Raw genomic sequence first — 23,743 nt, 5'->3', positions numbered from 1 at the left:
TGTTGCATGAACATGTAAGACACGCAGTGGATAAAACATTCAGTCTATCCTTGCTATCCAGTGAACAAAAAGAATCATATTTACAGGCTGGATGTATATACGCATGCTGCATTTTTTTTCAACCTCCACCATCCAGTGGAGGGAATACCAAATGAACAGTTGTTTCACAATGGAAAAATTATGGCATAGATGATGACAAGAGTGACAAAGTATGGGAATTTTTTTTAAAAGGAGACCATGCTTGAGGGCAAAGAAGATATGCTCTAATACCACCTATTGTATGAGACCAATGATGACATGAAACTGTAACGAAATAGCGGAACATAGAAAAATAATGCTACTAAGTGCTTTACAAGATGATGATCACAAAAATACATAAACACAAACCTATGCCATTAAGGGCTTACAATATCACAAGCACAAGCACAAGTCCACTATGTGACAAAACAATAGCCATCAAGGGGCAAGAACACAAGCACTAAGTACATATAACACATCAAGAAACTAAATAGAAAAACAAAATATAAAAAATATTCATATCTTTATTGAGCATAAATGCTTAAGAGAAGCATTGGGTTACGAGGGGGAACACCCTTATTTATACACACAAAGGAGCCATAAAGCTCCAAGGGATAGAAATAGATCCGTTGGGGAGGTCTCAAAGACTCTATGTGGCTTTGACCACAATGCCCTCAACTACAAACTAAATCTCTAGTTTGTACAAAAAATAAATAAAAGATTACTGAGACCCTAATGGGCACAACCTATTACATGACTAGTGAAAAGACAAAAATATCCCTAAAAGATATTTACCTATTACATCATTATAAATAATATATATACATATACATATGTATAATATAAAACAAATATATATATATATATATATATATATATATATATACATATATATGTACAACTTAACAAAAACTTCGGTGGAAGGAGGTAAAAATCATGTGTTAACACAAAGAACCCTTAAGATTCAGCCCCTTTCATTTCTTTCCAATGGTTCATTGGCACCCTGCAATCACGCCCTGAGAAGATGACATAAATAAGGGGCCTCCACCTGGGTCTTTTGAGGATGACTAGCATACACTTCAGAAAGAAAGCCTGCAAATGCAATTCACTTCAGTGGATGAAGGGAGCTGAACCCATTTCAACAGTATGCAGCACCTCCACTTTGAAGCATGCTGAAGCTATCACCTTAATGATGCCAACACTTCCAAATACCAGAAGTTTGCCCGTTGGGGGCACTTATGGAACAAGAATTGGCAAAGAAAATCAATTGATAGTTCCCTATGACCTATGCATCAAAACAGAATCTTTCTTCAATACTTTCAATAATGTTGATGCTACAGGGTACTTTCTGAACACACTTCACATTCCACATCTTTCATAATAACCACAAATTTCCAGCCCACAAAAACTATTACTAGTGAAACAATAATTCATCCTTGAATTACATGCCGCTTGTCAAAAGTTCCAGCCTAGTCTTATTCTCCATTCAGGGTGCCATTACACGAGCAGCAGATGACCTGTGTAAAAATATGAGGCCCTCTCCAACTGCAGAAAATCACAGTCCAATCTTCTCCATGCTGTCTTTGTTGCACCTTTAACTTATCTCAGAAGGGTATAGCAAAGAAGCCTGGAGATTTGGGTTCAAATAAGAGCGCCAAGCTATTTCAGATTGCAGATCTTTCCTCATGGTCAGAGTCTGTGATTCCAACTCGATGGTCACAATAATCGCTCCTTCCCCACTAACTGTTAATAGCTGGGAAACAACTGTGATGAATGGAGAGTTTGATCGCACGTGCATTAGATGATCTGTATATCTCTATGCACTCCAGCAGATCAGTGTCACAAGTTAACAGGACCCACTCAGAATCATCATCCAAATATTTGATATTAATTGCATCCACATCCTCAACATGAAACCGCCTACCAATCTCTTGTCGCAGATCTTGAAAGCCTAAAGTGGGCTGGATCCGGAATCTGATAATCTCCTCTCCAAACAGAACTTTTACTCTTATTACACAGTTATCCCCAGATATGTTGCTATTCTTAGGCAAGAGGGGAGGGAAATCCATCAATGGCTGTTCAGTAAGACACTTTTGGCTATGAGATCTTATAGGTTTTGGTTCTACTGGACTGAAAGCAGGCAAGACAAGTTCACTGTGTTCTCTTTTCATCATTGCATTTAGGTTCTCAGCTGTACATCTATCTTCATTGATACCCATGGCTACGGTATGAAAGGGCTCAGCACCACTGGAAGAAGAATGGCCTGAACTAGAGCTCTGACTGCATGAAGAAGTTGACTTGAAAGCGACCAGAATACTGTCAGGTTTTGCACTTGAAGTTTCTTGAGCAACTGGGTTCATTGAGGATGAGGCTCCAAGTGAAGGTAAACTGTTATCCATCATAGGTGAACCATATACTTCTGGCAAATTGTCATAGAAGGAACTGATTTTAAAAGTACCGCTTACAGCCTGGACTGAGTCAATCACAACTTGCAGTTTCTTTATTGAATGATCCACCTTCTTGATCTTTCGGGAGGGCCAGCGTGTGATTCCATACTGCCTGCAGATTCTTTTCAAAGTAGTTGGACACACTGCAAAAGAGACAGGATAATGTCAATAAAAAACAAACTGTTTTTCAACAAGTGGCATGTTCATTCAAGATAAGCATGCAGAGGACCGGAATTCATGCCTCCATTCCCTGATCAACAATGTGCTCAACATAAATGCATTAAGGTTTTACATGCCTACGGTGTTATAGTAAGAAAAGTATGAACACCTTTTTGCCGTCCATTCATACAGATGTAAGAACAAAAGCAAGTCTAGATGAACGGGTAACTAAATACAAAACAGAAAGTAGAAAAGAAACTCTGAGAGATAACGTTTACGTTATAAGAACCATTCTAGGAAACCAATCCATCTAGTATCCAAAGCAGCCCACCTACCACTAAAAAAAGGTAGAATGGATTCTGTTTGGGTGGATCATACTAATGCCAGTTTGTATCTCCTCAACTATGTCACATAGGTATCATATATACATATATATACATGCGTGTATATATATGTATATTTTAAGTTGTATCCAAAATACCTGATAGGGGTATTTTGGTCTTTTCATCATGCAATTATAGTTTTTAGGTTTTTTATTTTCTTATTTTTATTTTTCTCTTTTTTTATTTTTATTGTTCCAACATGGGACCATTGGGGGCCCCACTTGTGTAGACGTTGGGGCTCCCCAACGTCTACCTAGTGGGAGCTCCAATGGCTCCCTTTCTCTCCCTTTTCCCTCTTATATATAAAGGGGTCTCCCCCCTCTCATAAGTGTAGAGTTTTTTACCTCTTACCTTCAATGAAGATTATTTCTTTTTAGCCTTTTGACTTCACCCCTTTGTGGGTTTATGTGTTTGCACTTTATGTGCATTTGGTTTCCCCTTAGTGGGTGTGTGTATTCGCACTTTGTGTGCATGTTTATAGGTTCATTTTTGAACCTATTGCATTCAAGGTCATTTTCTAACATGGTATCAGAGCTAGAAGGTGATCGAGTTGTTCTTCGGTGCATTGGGAAGCGTGTCACTCAAGAAACTTCAAGAAAAATGGTGAAGTATTCATTGTTTCTCTTCTCTTTCTTGAAGTTATTCAGTATGTATTCTTTTTCTTGAAGTATCATGCATTATGAAGCTACATTCTTGATCATTTATATGCATGTGTTTCCTCTATCATTATGTTTTTTAAATCAAAATGTATTTTACACATTAAGTACTTGTGTTATTTGGGTCTTCATTGAACCCTTACTTTTTCTCAATGATGAAGAAAGGTGTTTCTCTCAAGTACATTAGTATAATTAAAGATATGTATAAAGGAGTCGTAACCAATGTCCGCACTTGTGGAGGGGTGACAACCAATTTTCCTATAACGGTTGGGTTACATCAAGGATCTGCTTTAAGCCCTTTCCTATTTGCTATAGTGATGGATGAGCTTACGAGATCAATTCAAGAAAATGTGCCGTGGTGTATGTTGTTTGCTGATGATATTGTTTTGATTGATGAGTCTAGAGCTGGGGTTAATGCTAAGTTAGAATTATGGAGACAGACATTGGAAGCAAGAGGTTTTAAGTTAAGTAAGATTAAGACAGAATACATGGAATGTCGATTTAGTAAGCAACGAAGTAGTGATGGGAGTGTAGTGAAGCTTGGTGAGCACAAAATACTGGTGGATGATTCTTTCAAATATTTGGGATCTATCATTCAAAAGTATGGAGAAATTGATGGAGATGTAAATCATAGGATAAAGGTTGGGTGGATGAAATGGAAGAGTGCAACTGGAGTGTTGTGCAATCGTAGAATGCCATTGCGGTTGAAGGGAAAGTTTTATAGGACGACTATTAGGCCCGCTTTACTATATAGTACGGAATGTTGGGCTGCCAAGAGACATCATATTCAAAAAATGAGTGTAGCTGAGATGCGTATGCTGAGATGGATGTGTGGAAATACAATAAAAGATAAGATTCAGAACGAGGAGATACGTAAGAAGGTAGGCGTTGCACCCATTGAAAATAAGATGAGAGAGAATCGTTTACGGTGGTTTGGACATATTCGACGAAGGCCTAATGATGCTCCAGTTAGAAGGATAGAGAAATGGGAAAATATATTAGTTAAAAGAGGTCGGGGTAGGCCTAGGAAGACATGGATGGAGGTGATAAGAAAGGATATGAATGCTTTGAACCTCACCGAGGACATGGCATTGGATAGAAATGAATGGAGGAGAAGGATTCATGTGGAAGACCCATAATGATTTTCTTTGTTGGTTCATATCGCCGACCCCAATTGTTTTGGGATGAAGGCGTAGTTGTTGTTGTATTGAACCCTTACTTTTTCGCATATCACATTTCACTTATTCACATGTTTTTGAAATTTTTTAAATGATAATTTTTAAATCGGTGAACTTGTTTTTCTAGATATATGATTGCTCAAAATTTGCTTTAATGGGTCGTTTATCATGTTTATCTTCCAAGCATAATTTGCTGTCAATCTTACTTGAACTCCTGTGTATGGCTTTAGGAGTTTTTATGATTATATTGTTGATTTCAAATCTTGCATGTGATTTAAATCTTTGTATTGATGGGCATACATGATTGTGATAATTCACATACTTTTCTACAAAAACCATAATTGCTATTGTATATTATGGGTAGTGAAAGGATGTTTATTAGAGATTCCTTACATGTTTGTGCCTATCCACTCAAAGTCTTGTATATGGTTTTTTATAATATTGTGTGTTTTCGGGAAAAACCCTTGACATATAATTGGACCATCCATGAAATTTCTATAATATGATCAACAAAGTTTACTTAATGAGTCATTTCACATATATTTGATTTAAAACTAATCTTGCCTTATTTATTAAAAGGAATAATCATGACTTGTTATTTATTTTGAGATTTCTCTCTTATGTAGTGTTGTTTTTCTTAAGAATCTCAAATATGATTATCTTCAATTATGTGTCTCATTGTAAGCTTTATACATGTCCATTATTTGACTAGATTAATGTTTGTTGCATTCTCTTTTCGTATAATTGTTTCGTGATTGACTTATGAGTTGGTTCTAACTTCGAAAATCATGTGTTTTATTGCTAATGAGTCTTATTGGTCTTTGCTTAATGCACTTGACTCTCATTTGTAACCTAATCACTTTTTGTGAGGTTCTCTCATTTAATAGTCTTGTTTGTGTGTCTTAGTGCACTTTTGTTACTCTGTGTAATTAATGTATGAATGCTTCTAGTAATTCTTGAGTGTGGATTTCTCCCATTTGAATTAAGTTTTTTGTCTTTCCTCTTTGCTTTGCATACTCGTTTTTAAGTGTTGTAGTTCTTGTTGGTGAATACTATTTGTGAGACTTCCACGGTTCTTGTGAGAAGAATGTTCGTGAAGATCCTTCAAAGTTTTGGTTTGTGAATGATTGTTTTTTGAGAATCTTGGGAAGTTTTGTTGTAAGCTTTTGAAGGTCTAATTGTAGAATTCCATTCCGTTCTACAAGTTTAATCCCTTAGTTTGGATTTTCTACTAATATTGCAAGTTTGTAAACTTCTCTTTTGTGTGTGAATTTTTCCACATGAGATTTTCAAACTTCTTAATTTTATCATCTCTATTAAATGATGCCTACACTGGCCGTGATTTGTTCAAGATTTTTTGCATTAAATTGCACTTGTTGTGCATATAATTGCATGGCTAAAAACTTGATTTGACTCTTAGATTATCCCAAAATGGTTCTTTCACATGGCATTGCGTATTTGAAAGAATATCTTTTTAAGAGTATTCTTTGCCTTTTATGGCACTTATGTTGTCCATCACAAGTTGTTATATGATGAATTAATCCCTTTTTTATCATATTATTGTTATATCAGAGATTCGTTGAGGTGAGTTATGGGCACCTCGGTTTAGGTCAGATTTGATTGTCACATATGGTTTGACTCAAACTGACGGTTGTATGTTCTCTGACCATGAGTGTGTGGTAGCACTCAGTTGTTCTTTGGCCATTGATTTTATTATGGATGTTTTTTATTATGAGTACCTGTGATGGATATCTATTGTTTTTGGAACCATAGTGTTTCGAAATATGCTTAAAATGTCAATTTTATTTGCAGTAGTGTTTTCATTACAAGCCTTCTTACCTCGATTAGCTTTTTCCTTTTATGCCTTTTATCTAAGTGTTACCATATGTAGACAAGAGATATCAGTTCACACTTTTGTGTGTGATTTGTGTCAGAAATATCCACCTGCAAGGGTTAGAGATGAGATAAAGAGAGAAGAGAGAGAAGAGAGGGGTCGGCGGCAATAGGGTTTTCCCTCTTCTACTTAATATTTATAAGTGTTGTACATAGTATGACATTTACACAAGAAGTAAAAACAAATTACAAACATGCCACCGCCCACACATCCCAAGATGAATCCTTGGAATGTGGTGCGGGTCGGATCCATGATCCAAAACTAACAGCCTCCCTCAAGTTGAGTATGGTCTTTGATCATGCTCAACTTGCCTTTGAGTGCCCAAAACTGATGAGTGAATAATCCCTTGGTAAAGATGTCAGCAACTTGCATATCTGACCGAACATATGCAGGTTCAATTTCTTTTTCTTCCACCTTTTGCCTAACAAAATGTTGATCGATCTCAATATGTTTTGTGCGACAATGAAGGATGGGATTGAAGGCAATATTAATAGCACTCTGATTATCGCAAAGAAGCATAGAGGACGAGATTGGTTCTTGTAATTCTTGCAGTAGATGTCTCACCCATGTAACATTGGTTGTTCCTGCTGCCATTGCACGATATTCTGCTTCAGTACTAGATCGTGCCACTGCCTTTTGCTTCTTGCTAGTCCATGTTACAATATTATTGTCGATAAGAATGCAATACCCCGAAACTGATCTTCGCTCGTCAGGATCACCCGCCCAGTCCGCGTCTGTGTAGGTGAATAGTCGATGCCCTGACATATAAGTTGTGTCCTTGGTGTACATCAAGCCATCTCCAATCGTACTCTTTAAATACCGAAGGATCCTTTTTACTCCTTCCATATGTACATCTGTAGGAGCATGCATAAACTGTGAAGCCTGATTGACAGAGTATGCTATGTCAAGCCTAGTGAATGTTAAGTATTGTAACATCCCTACAACTCGACGATACAAAGTAGGATCATGATAAGTAGTGCCTTCTTTAGCACTTAACTTATGATTTAAAAGGCAAGGTGTGCTAATTGGTTTACAATTCTCCATCCCTGTAGCAAGTAAAATATCAATGGTGTACTTATGTTGGCTCAATGTAATAGTCTCATGTCGACTATCAACTTCCACACCCAAAAAATATCGCAAGGGACCCAAGTCTTTCATCTTGAATTTAGCCATCAGCATGGACTTAACCCAAGATATGTGAACCTCATCACTCCCGGTAATAATGATGTCATCAACATATATAAGCACCCAAACAATAGCTGAATCACTTTTGAATATGAACAATGAATGATCTAGAACACTTTTAGTGAACCCATGAAGCTGGATCTCCGTGGAAAAACTCTCAAACCAAGATCGAGAAGCTTGTTTCAAGCCATAAAGAGAGCGTCGAAGTTTACATACCCAATTGGATGAATCATGCATACTATAACCAGGTGGCTACTCCATGTAAACTTCTTCCTTTAGTTCACCATGCAAAAAGGCATTTTTAACATCAAGTTGATTGAGTGACCATCCATGTTGTAATGCCAATGCAATGATAATCCTGACGGTGCCCAATTTTACTACTGGGCTGAACGTTTCATCGTAGTCCTGCCCATACTGTTGTGTGAAGCCTCGAGCGACCAGACGAGCTTTATAGCGCTCAACACTGCCATCCGATTTGTGCTTGATCTTGTACACCCATTTGGACCCTACAACATTCTTGTTATCTGGCCTTGGTACAATTTCCCATGTATTGCATTCATGCAATGCTTCCATTTCCTCATTCATCGCCTCTACCCAGGCACGGGAATGTACAACATCATGAAAGGAGGAATGTTCTGTTTCTTTGGACACTCTGGTTAGAAATGTTTGAAAATCCAAAGAGAAATTGTTATAACTTACCCAGCGATCTATAGGATGTCTAATCCGAGTGGAACGTCGTAGAGGAGTCTCATCATTGACTGGATGAGCTCTACGAGAATAAACAAGACCAGAAAAACGTGAGGATGTTGTTGTAGGAGAAATGTCTTCCATATGCGGTTCCACATCGAAAGTATAGGGTTCATTGTCTGTCAATAAAGATGAATCCTCATAAGGCAACGAGTCATATAAAAGTGAGTCACTGAGCCAAGGATCATAACTGTCCTGTGTATCTGTGGAAGACGAACCCAGAGTGTCAAAATTTTCATCATCAAAAACAACATTTCTAGATACCCGAATTTTGCCTGTATGAGGATCATAACACCTGTATCCCTTATAGTCATCTGCATACCCAAGAAACTTGCACTGTACAGCTCTGTCTTGAAACTTATTTCTCAATGAATGATCAATGTGAACATAACATACACAACCAAAAGGATGTAGTTCTTCATATGATGGATGACAATTATAAAGAACAAAATATGGAGAATTATCTTCAAGGATGGTCATGGGCAACCTGTTGATAACGTAAACAACTGTATGGAAAGCCTCGGTCCAAAGAGAGAAGGGAATACCCACAGTGTGCATCATGCTCAAGGCTGTCTCAACAATATGCCTGTGTTTTCTCACAACTACTCCATTTTGTTGAGGGGTATGAGGGCAAGAAATGTTACGTGTAATGCCATGCTCCTTCAAATATTCACTAAAATCATGGGATATGTATTCTCCCCCCCCCCATCACACTGAAAATATACAACATTGGTATTGAATTGGTTTTGGACTAGTGCATGAAACTGTTTGAACAACTTGAAAACTTCATGTTTGTTTTTCATGAAGTAAATCCAACTAAAACGAGTGTAAGAATCAAGAAAGAGTACATAGTATCGAGATCCAGAAAGAGAGGCAGTGGGCGCAGGACCCCAAACATCTGAGCATATAATCTCAAAAGGCTTTGTTGCTCTTTTATTGATACTATGAAAAGGAAGTACATGACTTTTGCATAAATGACAACTTAGACATTTTGACTCTAAACTGACTGCGGGTATTAGACCTTTAGCAGACAACTTGTCAAGAAAAACTTGACTACAATGACCCAAACGTAGATGCCATAAGTTTGACTTATTAAGTTTCAAGACTCTAGATGAAGAACTATGATCTGTGGATCGACTCAAAAATGTTGGAAAGGAAGGAGCTGAAGAAGCCACGGTTACGGAAGACGACGTCTTCAAAGGCACATGAGATTCTTCAAAGACGTACATGTTTCCGCGCCGTTCACCTTTAGCGAGCGTCTTCTTGGTGTGAAGATCCTTAAGATAAACAGAAGGAGTAAATTCAACGGAAGAATTTGTTTCATCAACTAATTTAGACACAGATAGAATATTTTTTTGAATAGCAGGTGTGAGTAAGACATTTGACAAGGGTAATTGAGATTCCGACAAAGAAAGGGAGACATTTCCAGTGTGGGAGATGGGGTGGTGAGATCCATCTCCTATGACTATAGTGCCATTTCCAGTGTAAGGAGTCAAGTGAGAAAATTTACCTGCATCAGAAGTAACATGTGATGTTGCCCCTGAATTAATATACCATATACCATCATCATTTTGACGCAAGTCCATCTGATTGAAAGTAGTCATAAGGATATTTTGTACGTCCTGTGGAAGAACCTGTCCCTGAGGAGTGCGTGCAAACGTCTGAGTTGCCCTCTGCCCTGCCTCCCTGTTTTGTTTCGGTTCTGAGGATTGTACCAGCAATTTGCTTTAACATGTCCCCGCTTGTTGCATAGAAAACAAGTAGGAACACGTCCCCCTCGTGGTACACTGCCTGAGCCAAGGCCTCCTCCAGCTGGTGTAGGTAGTAATCCTCCTTTGTTTGTAGTTGTTCCATTTGGACGAGGAGGAGTAAATAAGGCTCCTGTTTGAATAGGCGTATGTGCCATCATCACAGGATGAGTATCATTTGACGCGTGTTCCTGATTTAAACTAACCTCATATTGCAAAAGCTTAGATTGAAGATCATCAAAACATGAAAGAACTGAGACAACCTGGAGTGCTGTGCAAAACATGCGATATTCAGGTCCAAGGCTACCTAATACCTGTTGTACCATGTCCTTATCTGAAACAAGACTTCCAATGGCAGCTAACTGATCTGTAATAACCCTGACATCCCCCATGAACTCTGTAATAGATTTGTTTCCTTTTCGCATGGATTGGAATTGCCACTTGAGTTGCAAAGCCCGAGATTCAGAGACCTGTGAAAAGGAATGAGCTAGTCCATTCCACAACTCGGCAGCAGATTGATCATCAGAAATAGTTTGTAAAACACGATCAGAAAGTGTGGAAGTTATGTAAGCAACTAATGTCTGATCCCGTTGTACCCATATGTCATAAGCAGGATTGGTGGTTCGAAGTTGACTCACCTTCCCATCTTCACCTGTTATTTCTTGCATGATATGCGTGGGTGGGGCGGGTGATCGCCCATCTAGATGCCCATAAAGACCATGACTGCGAATAAAAGGCACAATCTGACGTTTCCAAAGTAAGTAGTTATCATGAGATAACTTGTGGGTCATGAGGTGAGTAAGAAAACTAGGGTTTAACTTGGAATCCATGGATTATATGAAGAATAAGAAGCCAAAACTGTTCTAACAGTGTATTGAAGAGGAGACAGCAATGTTGTGTGCTGAAAATAATATCAGCACACACGTTATTCAGAGAAAGAGGAAAACAACAATGTTGTTGTGTGCTGAAAATGATACCATCACACACGTTACACAGAGAAAAGAAACAACAATGCTGCTGTGTGCTGAAAATGATATCAGCACACACGTTACGCAGAGAAAAGGAAGCAGCAATGCTGATGTGTGCTGAAAATGATATCAGCACACACGTTATACTAATGTACGTGAGAGAAACACCTTTCTTTATCATTGTCCACCAGAGAACGTCCCTTGGTACTCTATCGTATGCCTTGTCCAAATCAATAAAAACCATATGCAAATCTTTGTTCCTCTCTCTTTATCTCTCAATAAGTTGTCTAAGAAGATGTATAGCTTCCATAGTTGATCTTCCAGGCATAAAACCAAATTGATTCTCCGATATCATGACAACCTTCCTCAACCTATACTCAATCACTCTCTCCCAAAGTTTCATAGTATGACTCATGAGTTTTATACCACGATAGTTTGTGCAATCTTGTATATCACCCTTATTTTTATATAGATGCATCAATGTATTCTTCCTCCACTCATTAGGCATCTTATTTGTCCACCAAATCTTGTTAAAAAGATTTGTTAACCATTCTAAACCTTTCTCTCCCAAGCATTTCCAAGCCTCGATAGGTATACCATCTGAGCTGACTGCCCTTCTTGATTTCATTTTCTTCAAAGCCTCTGCAATTTCTTTCTTTTGAATCTTGCCCATGAAGTCATGATTCATCTCATGAAAAGGAACGGAGAAGTCTCCAAGATCCTGAGCATGACTTCCATTAAATAGCTTATCAAAATAATCTTTTCATCTCTCCTTAATCTCCTCATCTTTGACTAAAACCCTTTGTGTTTCATCTTTGATACATCTAACCATACCCAGATCCCTCAATTTCCTATCTATCATCTTTGCAAGCTTATAAATATCCTTCTCGCCCTCTTTGGTATCTAACTTGTCATAAACCTCCTTATATACCTTATCCCTCGCGTTTCGAACTATTTTTTTAGCTTCCTTCTTTGCTATCATATACTTCTCCAAATTCGCATTATCACGACTCTGACTTAGATTTCTATAACACTCTCTTTTAACCTTAATAGCTAATTTGACATCCTCATTCCACCATGATGTATCCTTACCTAGCGGTGCACCACCTTTAGACTCACCCAATACCTCCTTAGTCACCTTTCTCATGCCACCCGCTATCTTATTCCACATTGATTCTGAATCCTCCTCGAGACATCAATCAGCTTCCTTAACTACCTGCTCTACAAACATACATTTTTTAGCTCCTTTCAGTGCCCACTACTTAATTCTAGGATCTATCATATGTCTATCCCTTTTGAGACATTGTCTAATTCTAAGATCTAAAATTAAGACTCTATGTTGTGTAGCTACACTTTCTCCCGGTATAACCTTACAATCGATGCAACAACCCCTATCTCTCTTTCTAAGTAGGAAAAAATCTATCTGACTCGTATTAACCCCACTTTTAAATGTTACTAGGTGAGATGGGGCATATCCATAAATGAATTATTTTAGTATTGATTTATTTCATTATATGATGTTGTATGCATATGCTCGTAATGGCTATTATTCTTAGGCACTTATTGAAATTTTCTTTCTTTTGCTTATTTTCAGTATTGTATGACTCAATCTTGCATTCAATGTTTGTTTTGTTCTTTTTAAGCTTATGTGAATCATTGAATGCACATTACATCGTATGATTATGAGTTGAAGATTCTTACTTGTTTTAAAGTAAATATATTTTCTTGTATACTTTGAGATTCCTGTTTTATTTTTTTCAGGTCCTTCAAGATAAGATGAAAGAATAATCATGATATACTATAAAGTCTGTCCGAAAAAGTGCTTAGGGAGATCATTGGCAAGATCAATTGGAAGAAGACATTTGCTAACTTCACTGATCTTCTATGAAGATGGCGTTTTTATTGAAGACTTGAAATTCTTACTATTGTATTTTTTCAAACTTTTCGTTCCCCCACGCAAAGTTTGAGGGGGCGTATTAAAATATAGTCGTGTAGCATATATATATATATATATATATATATATATATATATATATATAGAGAGAGAGAGAGAGAGAGAGAGAGAGATTTTAAGTTGTATCCAAAATACTCGATAGGGGTATTTTGGTCTTTTCATCATGTAATTATAGTTTTTAGGTTTTTTATTTTCTTATTTTCTTATTTTCTCTTTTTTTATTTTTATTGTTCCAACATGGGACCATTGGGGGCCCCACTTGTGTAGACGTTGGGGCTCCCCAACGGTCATAAATATGACCGTTGAGGCTCCCCAACGTCTACCTAGTTGGAGCCCCAATGGCTCCCTTTCTCTTTTTTTTCCCTCTTGTATATAAAGGGGTCTCCCCCCTCTCATAAGTGTAGAGTTTTTTACCTCTTACCTTCAATGAAGATTATTTCTTTTTAGCCTTTTGGCTTCACCCCTTTGTAGGTTTATGTGTTTGCACTTTATGTGCATTTGGTTTCCCTTTAGTGAGTGTGTGTATTCGCACTTTGTGTGAGTGTTTATAGGTTCATTTTTTAACTTATTGCATTCAAGGTCATTTTCTAACATGGTATCAGAGCTAGAAGGTGATCGAGTTGTTCTTTGGTGCATTGGGAAGCGTGTCACTCAAGAAACTTTAAGAAAAATGGTGAAGTTTTCGTTGTTTCTCTTCACTTTCTTGAAGTTATTCGGTATGTATTCTTTTTCTTAAAGTATCATACATTGTGAAGTTACATTCTTGATCATTTATATGCATGAGTTTCCTCTATCATTATGTTTTTTAAATCAAAATGTATTTTGCACATTAAGTACTTGTGTTATTTGGGTCATTTTCTAACAATCCGAATAACCGAGGAGGTAGAGGGCATTCAAGGTCATTTTCTAACAATCTTGCACCCCAGATAGTAGAGGGCATGAGGGACTTCATAAATCTCCTGAACCACCCTCCAAAGCCAGGCTTCCAACTAGAGCCTTAATACCCTTCATAAGATGCTTTCATTGAGTAAAGTCAACTTTGGCAAGGCTTTACTTCAACTATCCACAAGTCCATTTAAAACTGGATTTTAGATCCATGCTCCAATCTGCCAACAGTTTCTTCCATGAATAGGTGTTAGAAAAAGGCCAATAGCCACTATAGGTTAGCAATTTGTCCATCTAGAGCTTTATTTTAATTCACATTGGCTTGAGTGGTCATACCCCACCATCATGTGATCAAAAGGTAGTACTGAGCATTGTAAGGCCCCTCACACCTAATCACCCGCCTCTATTTGCATGATCACATCATTCCATTTCATCCGTAAGCAAAAGAGGATGAGCTTCCATTCCTTATGAAGTTCCTTATAAAGCTCCAATGTCGCTCAAAGCTTTCTCTGGTATAAGAACAATTGGCACATAGAATATGGGGATGCCTACGAGGGTTGTCCAATAAATCCTTTCAAAGTGATGTGGTGGACATCCCCTTGAAATGTTGCATTCTAGGGTATTTGTTACGAACCGTCCCAGATCCGACTCTAAGCAGCTGTTTTGGATCCAGATCCACCCAAGAAACCCACTCTGACAGAGATTGGAGGACGCCCTTTCCTATTTGAATTCTTATTTTTGGTCTTTTATTTTTTTTAGGACTCTTTGATAAACTCTATAAATAAGTGTTATTATTTTTTATTAATTATGAATAAAATTAGTGAATTGATTCATGTTCTTGGCACCCTAACCCTAGAGGGAATGCCTTTTATCCCTCTCGTCTTTCACGTCTTCCTCAGCAATAGCCCACCAAGAGGGACCGATATTCTCTCTTTGCCATGTTGTTGGCCCTATCTGACACAGAGACTAGCCGGATCGAAAATAAAATTTTCTCCTTCTCGGTTTTTCCCTACGTCACCGAATTTGTAGAAATCGTCCCTCCCTAGGGCCGAGTTTCTAGCATTGGTATCAGAGTGAGGCTTTTCGCGGGATCAAGAACTGTGGATTTGCGTTCTTGGAGGTAGATCAGGATCTTTTTTCGCAACAGCAAGGACCCACACCCTTCTTGAATTCGATCAAGTTCTTATCAAAACATTGATCGAAACGTCGGAGAGTCCAAAATTTACTCAAGCGATGAAGGAGATTAACGAGCACATCATGATTAATCCGATGCAAGGGAGAGACACTATTGATGGGAACACACCCAGGGTTTTTTCGTCAGTTGGACCTTGCCGACTTTTGCCCGCACAGACGGTAGGAATCGTCAACAACATAGAAGCAAAACCGGCACCCTTCTTCTTGCAACACAGGAGCCAGGCCAACAGAGGTATCGTCACGGGCTGGATCATACCCAGCAACCCCTCACTGGCCATGGCCGCCCAACGTGACCCTCATCTGCCTTCACGTTTGTGCGAGCCAGCCCTCGGAGAGATGCCTCTCTCTCTCTCTCTCTCTCTCTCTCTCTCTCTCTCTCTCTCCTGCATGCAACGTGTCCCCCCTGCTCGGACAATGTGTCCCCCTGCTCAGACACACATCCCCCCTTACTGCTGTGAACCAAAAGCGTGTCCCCCTGCCTGAACACGCACCTCCCACCAGCAGTGTACCTACCCCATGTCGCCATGCCCGGACACGTGCCTCCCTCCTCCGCTGTGTGTCTCCTTCGTGTGCACGTTTCCTTCCCGAGTTGTGCCTCACATTCCACCAGATTCTACAGGATCATCCACCTAGTCGATGGCCTGATCGCAAAATGGGGAATGGTCGGCGAGCATGACCCCTCCTGCTGATGGGCGCCACCCAATGCCCACAACATGATGGCGAGGGTAGGAACCACCTCTCTCTCTCTTTCTTGGGCAGGACGACCAACGCCCAACCGGTGGCCTAACCGCCAACTAAGAAATGGCCAGCGAGCCATTGCCGGCCCTCCCTGGCTAGAGACATCCATGGCTATTGGCTGCTACCCCTAATGGAGGCCCACCATGGGAGGCGGGTGAAGGTTTTCCTAACTCTAACTTCATCATGATCCCCTCCTTTTCCATTATGAGCGACCCACTCACGATGGGTGGGTGGGAACCAGTTCAAAACAAAACTGGTTCTCACTAACCGATTCACCTCCACCACTTCTAATCTCCCATGCCTCAGACCTAGAAATTGATTTTGCTAGCAAGAATGTGTTCCCAACTCAATCCCAACCCCAGACTTTACATGTCCCAAGACTCCGGAGCTGACATGGATCAGTTCTTACAGCAGTTTAAAGAGAGCTCTTGCTTTGAGGATAAGGCGAGTTTGAGAGAAGAGAATTGTTACGAACCGTTCCAGATTCGACCTCGAGAAATTGTTCCAGATCCAGATCTGCCCAAGAAACCCAGTCTGACAAGGACTGAAGGACACTTTTTCCTATTTGGATTCTTATTTTTTATCTTTTATTCCTTTTAGGACTCTTTGGTAGACTATAAATAAGTGGTATTATTCTTGATTAATTATGAGTGAAATTAGTAGATTGATTTCTTTTTTCTTCACCCTGTTCTTGAAACCCTAGCCCCAGAGGGAACACCTTTTCTTCCTCTCCTCCACGACTTCCTCAACAACAACCTACCTAGAAGGATCAATATTCTCCCTCTACTGCTGGCCCTATCTGATGCAAACCCTAGCCAGATCGAGAACAAATTCCTCTCTTTCTTGACTTTTCCCTATGACAGAACCTTCCCAAGGCTAGATTTGTAGAAATTGTCCCTCCCTAGGGTCGGGTTTCTAATAGTATTTCCATCAATCTTTCCCATGAAAGAGATTTGGGATAACTCCTTTAAGGTCTTCGACAACATCAAAAGTAACCAAAAAGCATTTGGCAGGATTACTTTTTAAATTCTGGATAAGTCCTCAAAATTTTGATAGTAGCTCTACATTTACCAAATTTTGGGACCTCACACAGTCCAAAGAGAAGTGTAGGTGATTGGTGGTGGAATATTCTGTAAAGAAATGCCTCTATGAAGCCCCTTAAATTTGTTGAGTAGTGGAATACTACGGAATGAAACGCCTTTAACGGAGCTCCTTGAACTTGTTAAGTTTATATGAGTAGTTTAATATTTTCAAATTTCTAAGTGCTTGACACATGAAGGGAGTTGAATATAAACATTTTCTAGTAAGATATACTGGGATCTCTATCTAATAATTTTTGGTTGTTTAACTTTAATCACATCCAGAGTATGCATGAATATATCACAAAACTAGCACATAAAACAATCCTTAATCTGAAATCTTTTGCAAAGGAAAAACATGCAGCTGATACGATTCATTGGACCACTCAGCTAGAAACGCATCTGCGGAATTCAATATATCAGCACCCTTTAGGATGTGATAGAAGCAGAATAGTGGAAATTGGTTTGAAATAGTACATCATATGCTGAATGAACAAACTAATTTAAAATGGCACTCTATGATTAAGCTTGCCCAATGACTATAACAGTTCCAATAAACAGTACGTGATCCTTACCACCAATACTCTTTGCTGCATCTTTTAGGCTCCTAGCGAAGTATTGCCGTAGAACTTCCAAGCTGATAGTCTTCTCTGTTTTAAATCTTTTATTTTCATGAGCTTTGCTCACACTTAGAGAACTAGCATGACCCATGGAGGAAGTCCCAAAACCAACACTACTTGTTTTATGCTTTTGGGGATCTGTACATTCAATACTTTCATGCAATACTAGCTGATGATCATTCAGACTAGATGTGGCGCCAGATGCTTTATTTTCTGGATTTTGAATTTCGACAGGCATGTATGTGGGAAGCTCAATGTTTTTTCCTCTCATATTGGTTTGCAGAACTTTCTCATTCCTTGATCTTCCTGCTCCAGGAGATTGACTTGCACCAGAGACTTCCAGGTCAGACGTTTTTCCCATTCCCATTTTTCCAGACGAGTTAGATGCAACCATATCTGCAGAGCAGACATCCAATCTAGCTTCACAAACAAGTTCCTCGTCTGTAACAACTCGTAAGCCCCGACAAACCCTTTGTATAGTGAGAGATAATGAGTTAAGTGTCATCCTCTGATCCTCAGTATATATGCAATCCACAGGCAGAAAGAACTCAAGGACATAATCTATGGATCCAGTGTAAATACTGCGCAAACAAATTGCTACTGCAGCTCTTAACCCAAAGAACTTAGCATAATGAACCAGAGGATATTCTGCCTTACTCATTACCGTGACATCAGCTGAAAAACATGGTTGATTGGTGGTGAATGCTTTTCCAGCAATACCCTCTCCTTTCATTAAATGATGCTCAGAGCATGCCTTTTGGAAATCCCAGAAACGCTGTTCCGTAGCATAGCATGCAGCATCTATGGTGGAGACGCAATTTTTGTAGTTATCATCCGAATGTCTGCTGCCCATCTTACCTTGCTGGATGCAGGGGATCCAAGCCAGAGCTAATGGCAATCTATGTGTCCCACATGCGTTCCTCAAAACCTCTAAAATCTCTGGTATTGCAGCTTGATATCCCTCGTTGCACGCCTATTGATAAGAAGCACATCCACCAAACAGCATTAGTTGCCAATTCCATGCTATTGACAAAAGAAAAAGAAAATTAAGCTCAATGATCACAAGTTATACCGCATTCGATTCTGTGGGTGACACCTTTACAAAAGGTGTGCTCAAAACTTCAGAACTCCTAAGATTAACAGCCTGGGAGTCAAAAGAATGAAAAAATCAGAGAAACACTACAATGATGCATTCTTAGTTATGTAAAAGGACAACAAAAATAAAAACCGGCAAAGTGGTATCATAACTCCATCCTAGTATTCAATTGCTTTCATTCTAGAATTTAGGCAGTAAACTGATAAAAAAGGTAAGTGGGGAATGAACCTGGAGGGCTCCACAAATCTTGTCAACCTCAGGAGCAAAATTGATCTTCTGCGTGGTCATCACAACCTCCACGACGCCCAAGCACGACCGGCTACCTTGCTCGAAAACAGGAACTGCAAGAGTACCATGAACATCGTAGCGATGCGCGTGATCCACTCGCGGGTACTCGTTGCTGCTGTAGTACTGAACATCAGGCGTCCATTCCGGTAACTGCCCCAGGAAGACTCTCCCAGGCAAACCGACCACCTCTTTCGTGTTCGCCTCGGCGGGGAAGAAGTAATTCATAGAGACGGTCCTGTAGTGCATAAGCCTTCTGCTGCCGGGATTGAGAGCAAAAGGTTGGCCACACGTAGTTAGTACATAGCTGTCCCCTTTCTTCACGGGCACCCAAATCTGCACAAGAACATCCCCATCCGAGGAATTGTCCTTGATATGTCTAAGAGCCTGCATCAATCTCTGCTTCAGGGAGGAAACATGGCCGCTGCTATACTGCGCCAGCTCGGCCAGACCTCTCCGAATCAACGGAGAGCTCGAAGCAAATCCCTCTGCACGGCCTGATACACCGTTCCAAGATTCACCAGGAGGCATCAAACCCCCATCTTGATCATAAGAGGTACTGATCTCAATTGGGTATCCTTGAGACCTACTTGGGAGGGACAAAGGCAGATCTAATTCATGTTGGTCATCTTCTTGGGGGGTGTCTGTGATGGTGGCAATCTCAGAATTAGAAGAGAAGAAGGAAGAATCAAAGAACGCAAGAGAATTGGAGGCACCAAGGTGGTGCTGAAAGGGTTCAGAATAATCCGACGTCTGAAACAAAGCACCACCGACAAGCAACTCATCAGGAAAACTTTCAAAATCGAAATCCAGTAAAGGGGCGAAGGAAGAATCTAAGGGTGAGGTGGGATCTTCCATCTTGGAGATTTATGGCTTGCTTCAGAAACCTAATTCACAAACCTCCCAACAAAGAAGGACATGAATCTCGGTCAACTCGCATCAGAGATGAAATTTTCGTGGTACCCAAATCTCTATCAATCATAAAGGAAGAAAGTCGACCGAGGAAACAAGAAAACCATGATGGATTTGGACAACCATAAAGCCGGTGGTTCTAAAGAAGAGGTTTTACCAAACTCGAGATTTAACCATGGGATCTTCCTGGAAGGACCCACTGAGCGGTTTGCCTTGGTCGGACCATAAACTGCTCTTCATCCAAAGTCAACCATCGATTACCAGAGAACAAGGCAAGATTCTATTTACTCGGAGAGGGAGAGAAAGAGAGAGTAACGAATCTTGATATCCTGACAGATTTCAGAGTCAACTACCAATGAAAATCAGCCACCACCCGCAGATGTTGGTCACTGTGGTGATGCACCAAAAGCACATACCAACCGTCTGTGATTCCTGTGTGCACTTCCAAGTTCCGTCCAAAAATTTCTTTTTTGAGCTTTTTGGTAGATTAAATCTTGTAGATATTATTTACACATAAATTGTTTAGTACAGAAAAGAGTTTTTTAATCATATAAGCTTCAAGCACCAGGTACGTCCCTTGCCTTAGTGGTTGATTGGTTGATTAGAGATAGATGGCAACTTGCTTCTTCACAAAAGCATTATTCATTGGTTGGCAGAACTTTCGTTGGACTTCAAAGATGGCTGATTAAGTCTTGGCAGTAGTCCTTTCGTTGCAGGGGGGCGGGTACATTTTTAAAGCTTACGCGGTGCTGTGAACATATACGTTATATGGGTCCAGGACTCCATGCATACCTTTGAAAACAAATCATGTTTTGATAAGGAAAGAGATAGTCAAAAGATCAGGTGCAATATGATTGCACAAATATCTGTGCATTAAGCACCTGATCACCCTCCATCTTGGGGACAGTGCCTGTCAGTTGTGGAGCCCAAATCCTGATGGAGGGCGATCAGTTGTTTAATGCACAAATTTTGTGCCATGTGATTGTACCTGATCCTGACTTTCAGTTGCTTATCTCATTTACCTTCTTTATTTCCTAAAACTAGTTTCTTAAAATAATTAAGTTGCCTATCTCGTTTACCATCTTCATTTACCTTTTTTCATTGTTGCCTTGTTCATGTTCAATGTTGTATTAGAGTTTGAAAAGACGGTAAACATGAAGAGGGTACCATGTATTTTCTTATTGTATTTGAGTTTGAGAAGGAGCTAAGCATCAACGGCTAAGACTCATCTTGACTTCTGTGGAAGCTTGGAAACTGCTATTCAGTGGTGTCATTGACAGTATATTTTTCAGGTTTGTCTAACAATTTCTTGTGTGTTGTATTTTAACCAAAACAAGGAATAAGGTGTTCTAAACTGGATGGGCACTCTCTTCATCTCTTCTATCTTGTAACAACGAAGGAACTTCCTCATACAAACATACATCTTCCTCAATTGACGAAGTGATTTCTTATTGGTCATTTGGTCATTCATCCTGCATCTTGCATTTATAGACCATTGGATTGACTAATGAATTTTGGTTATAAATATATAAAAGGGTAATATTTGGTTAGGCGACATGGCCGTCCAAATGAGCTAGAAATCATATGTGATGGTCCTGTTGACCTGATCAGACCTTATGAATGGGTTCAGCATAGTCCAAATGTTAGGAATCCGTATTTGAATTATACTTTTTTTGAAAAAAAAATTATAAGATAAAAACATATGGCACAATGTAGGCCATTGATATTTCAAGGCTCATAAAATAGTATTTATGTATCATAATCAGATGATTTAGAAGTAGATTCCCACTAACCAAAACAGGTAGATCACGGTAAGATTAGTTTCATGAAAAACAATGCAAAAAATAAAAAATAAATTATTCTAACGCCATGGCAACCTGATCTTATATATATATATATATATATATATATATATATATATATATATATATATATATATATATATATATGGGTTTAATATTAGCTATTAATGAAGGTATGAAACTAATGAGTAGAAATCACCTTTTTCTTTAAAATTTTCCAATTCTTTGTAGGTCAAAGGATGTGATCTACATGGTTTGTTTAGTAGGAAACTTGTTTTGAATTATGTGATTATGACAAGTAATAGGTTTTTAAGGGGGCCAAAAAATCAAGGGCCCACAATGTGCCAAAATTTTATAACTCAAAAGATCAAGGCTTGATCCTTAGCAAACAAATCATGTTGAACACATCTATGTGGTTAGATTGAGTAGATACAACTTGCACCTATGAATTCTAGCTCATTAGTTACGTACCTTCACTAGTAACCAATATTAACCCTATATATATGACCCTCCTGTGTAACCCCTGGTTGCCCTTGTGCAGGACCAAGACATACTTCTTGGCATGTCATGTGTAGGGATGGCAGTGGATTGGGTCCCGTCTCAAAATTCTGCCCTCCATCCCTGCACGGGTTTTGATTTTAACCTCATCCCCGCCTCCATCCCTGTTTCATGTCCCCCATCCCAATTCAAACGGAGCGAGGCAATGCTTAATGGAGATCGAGGATGGGGCGGGGTGGGGAAAGCGTAAGTCCATCCCCGCCTTCATCCTCGCACGGTTTTTTATTTTAACCTCCATCTCCATTTTCATCCCCGTTTCATGTTGGAGACATTTGTTGTAGGATTAGAAGCTTGTGGGCACAAACACTCAGCGCATTTATCTGGTTCTTTTAAAAATAAAGGTCATTTTTATGCAGCGGCTAGCATCTCCTATGCTGATGACCATGAATCTCAACATTTCTCGAGATGAACACCAAGATGGGTGGCTGCATGCCCACCATGCAGCCACACTGCATATAATGTGCATAGTTTAAAATAAGAGTTAAGATTTGCTCTGGTCGCCATTGGGTTATAATGAATAGAAAATGCTATTTCCTTTCTTACTATTTTTTTGACTTTGTTTGGCTGATCAGACCTTGCCCATGATTTGCAAGGTTTGTGCAGCAGAAATTAAAAGTAGCGAATCGGCCCTTGCCTCAAGGCTCTGACATGATGGTCTATGTTCACACTTTGTGGACCGGAGTTTGTTTGTTTGTTTTGATAGGCAAGCTGGGGTTAGGCAGACCCCCACCAGTTGTACATCATACCATTGGGTTTTGAACTTGCAACGTCCCAAACACAAGATGACATGCACAAACTGCGCCTACCACACAAGCGGAGGCCCCGTTGGTGGAGTTGGTAAGTTTCAAACATGTTAAAAAGGAGAAAAAATGGTTAATATGGAAAAGCATAATAATAATGGTAAATTTGAACACAAACATGTTCCAAGAGTTTATATGAGTGGTAAATTGGCCATACAGTTGTTACTAGCCATTTTCCATTTTGCTATTTCAGGTGTACATAAAAAAAACAGAAGTCTGAACTAGTATTATTGCATTCATATTACCGCCAAGAAAACAGAAAACTTATTCTACTTTTCAGATAGCATGCCCAATTTGTTGTTTTCAACTAAAAGCAAAGTGAACCAGCATCTTAAGTTTGATAGAACAATAGCCATATCCAACTTTAGCTTGGGCATTTCAAAATATTTCAACGATTTAACTTAGGCTGCTTCTGGTGATGGTGAGGAGTTAAATCC

At 39.3% G+C, this 23,743-nt stretch overlaps 1 protein-coding gene across 2 annotated transcripts; it reads right to left on the bottom strand.

Annotated features, from left to right (window-relative positions):
* Positions 1–526: 526 nt before the first annotated feature.
* LOC149832618 (protein NLP5-like) lies at positions 527–20,564 on the bottom strand. Of its 2 annotated transcripts, XM_090014607.1 has the most exons (5): positions 19,178–20,564; positions 18,926–18,997; positions 18,712–18,826; positions 17,809–18,249; positions 527–2,608 (listed from the first exon to the last, which is right to left on the bottom strand). In XM_090014607.1, exons 1-5 carry the CDS (start codon positions 20,090–20,092, stop codon positions 1,758–1,760), a joined length of 2,394 nt encoding a protein of 797 aa, XP_089870733.1. In that variant the 5' UTR covers positions 20,093–20,564; the 3' UTR covers positions 527–1,757. The 2 variants fall into 2 exon arrangements, with proteins under 2 accessions (XP_089870733.1, XP_089870732.1); XM_090014606.1 differs by having other exon boundaries at positions 17,809–18,826.
* Between the last annotated feature and the right edge of the window lie 3,179 nt (positions 20,565–23,743).

This window comes from Nuphar pumila, chromosome 7 (assembly GCF_984573655.1).
Source record: "Nuphar pumila chromosome 7, dmNupPumi1.hap1.1, whole genome shotgun sequence".
NCBI lineage: Eukaryota > Viridiplantae > Streptophyta > Magnoliopsida > Nymphaeales > Nymphaeaceae > Nuphar > Nuphar pumila.
This window is presented reverse-complemented; position numbering and strand designations above follow the sequence as displayed.

Excerpts from the sequence above, each read along its gene's own strand:
- LOC149832618 (XM_090014606.1), bottom strand. The coding sequence starts at position 20,092 with ATGGAAGATCCCACCTCACCCTTAGATTCTTCCTTCGCCCCTTTACTG. Across the intron at positions 18,998-19,177 it reads AGATTTGTGGAGCCCTCCAG|GCTGTTAATCTTAGGAGTTC; the intron begins GTTCATTCCCCA and ends TTTGACTCCCAG. Across the intron at positions 18,827-18,925 it reads CACCCACAGAATCGAATGCG|GCGTGCAACGAGGGATATCA; the intron begins GTATAACTTGTG and ends TCTTATCAATAG.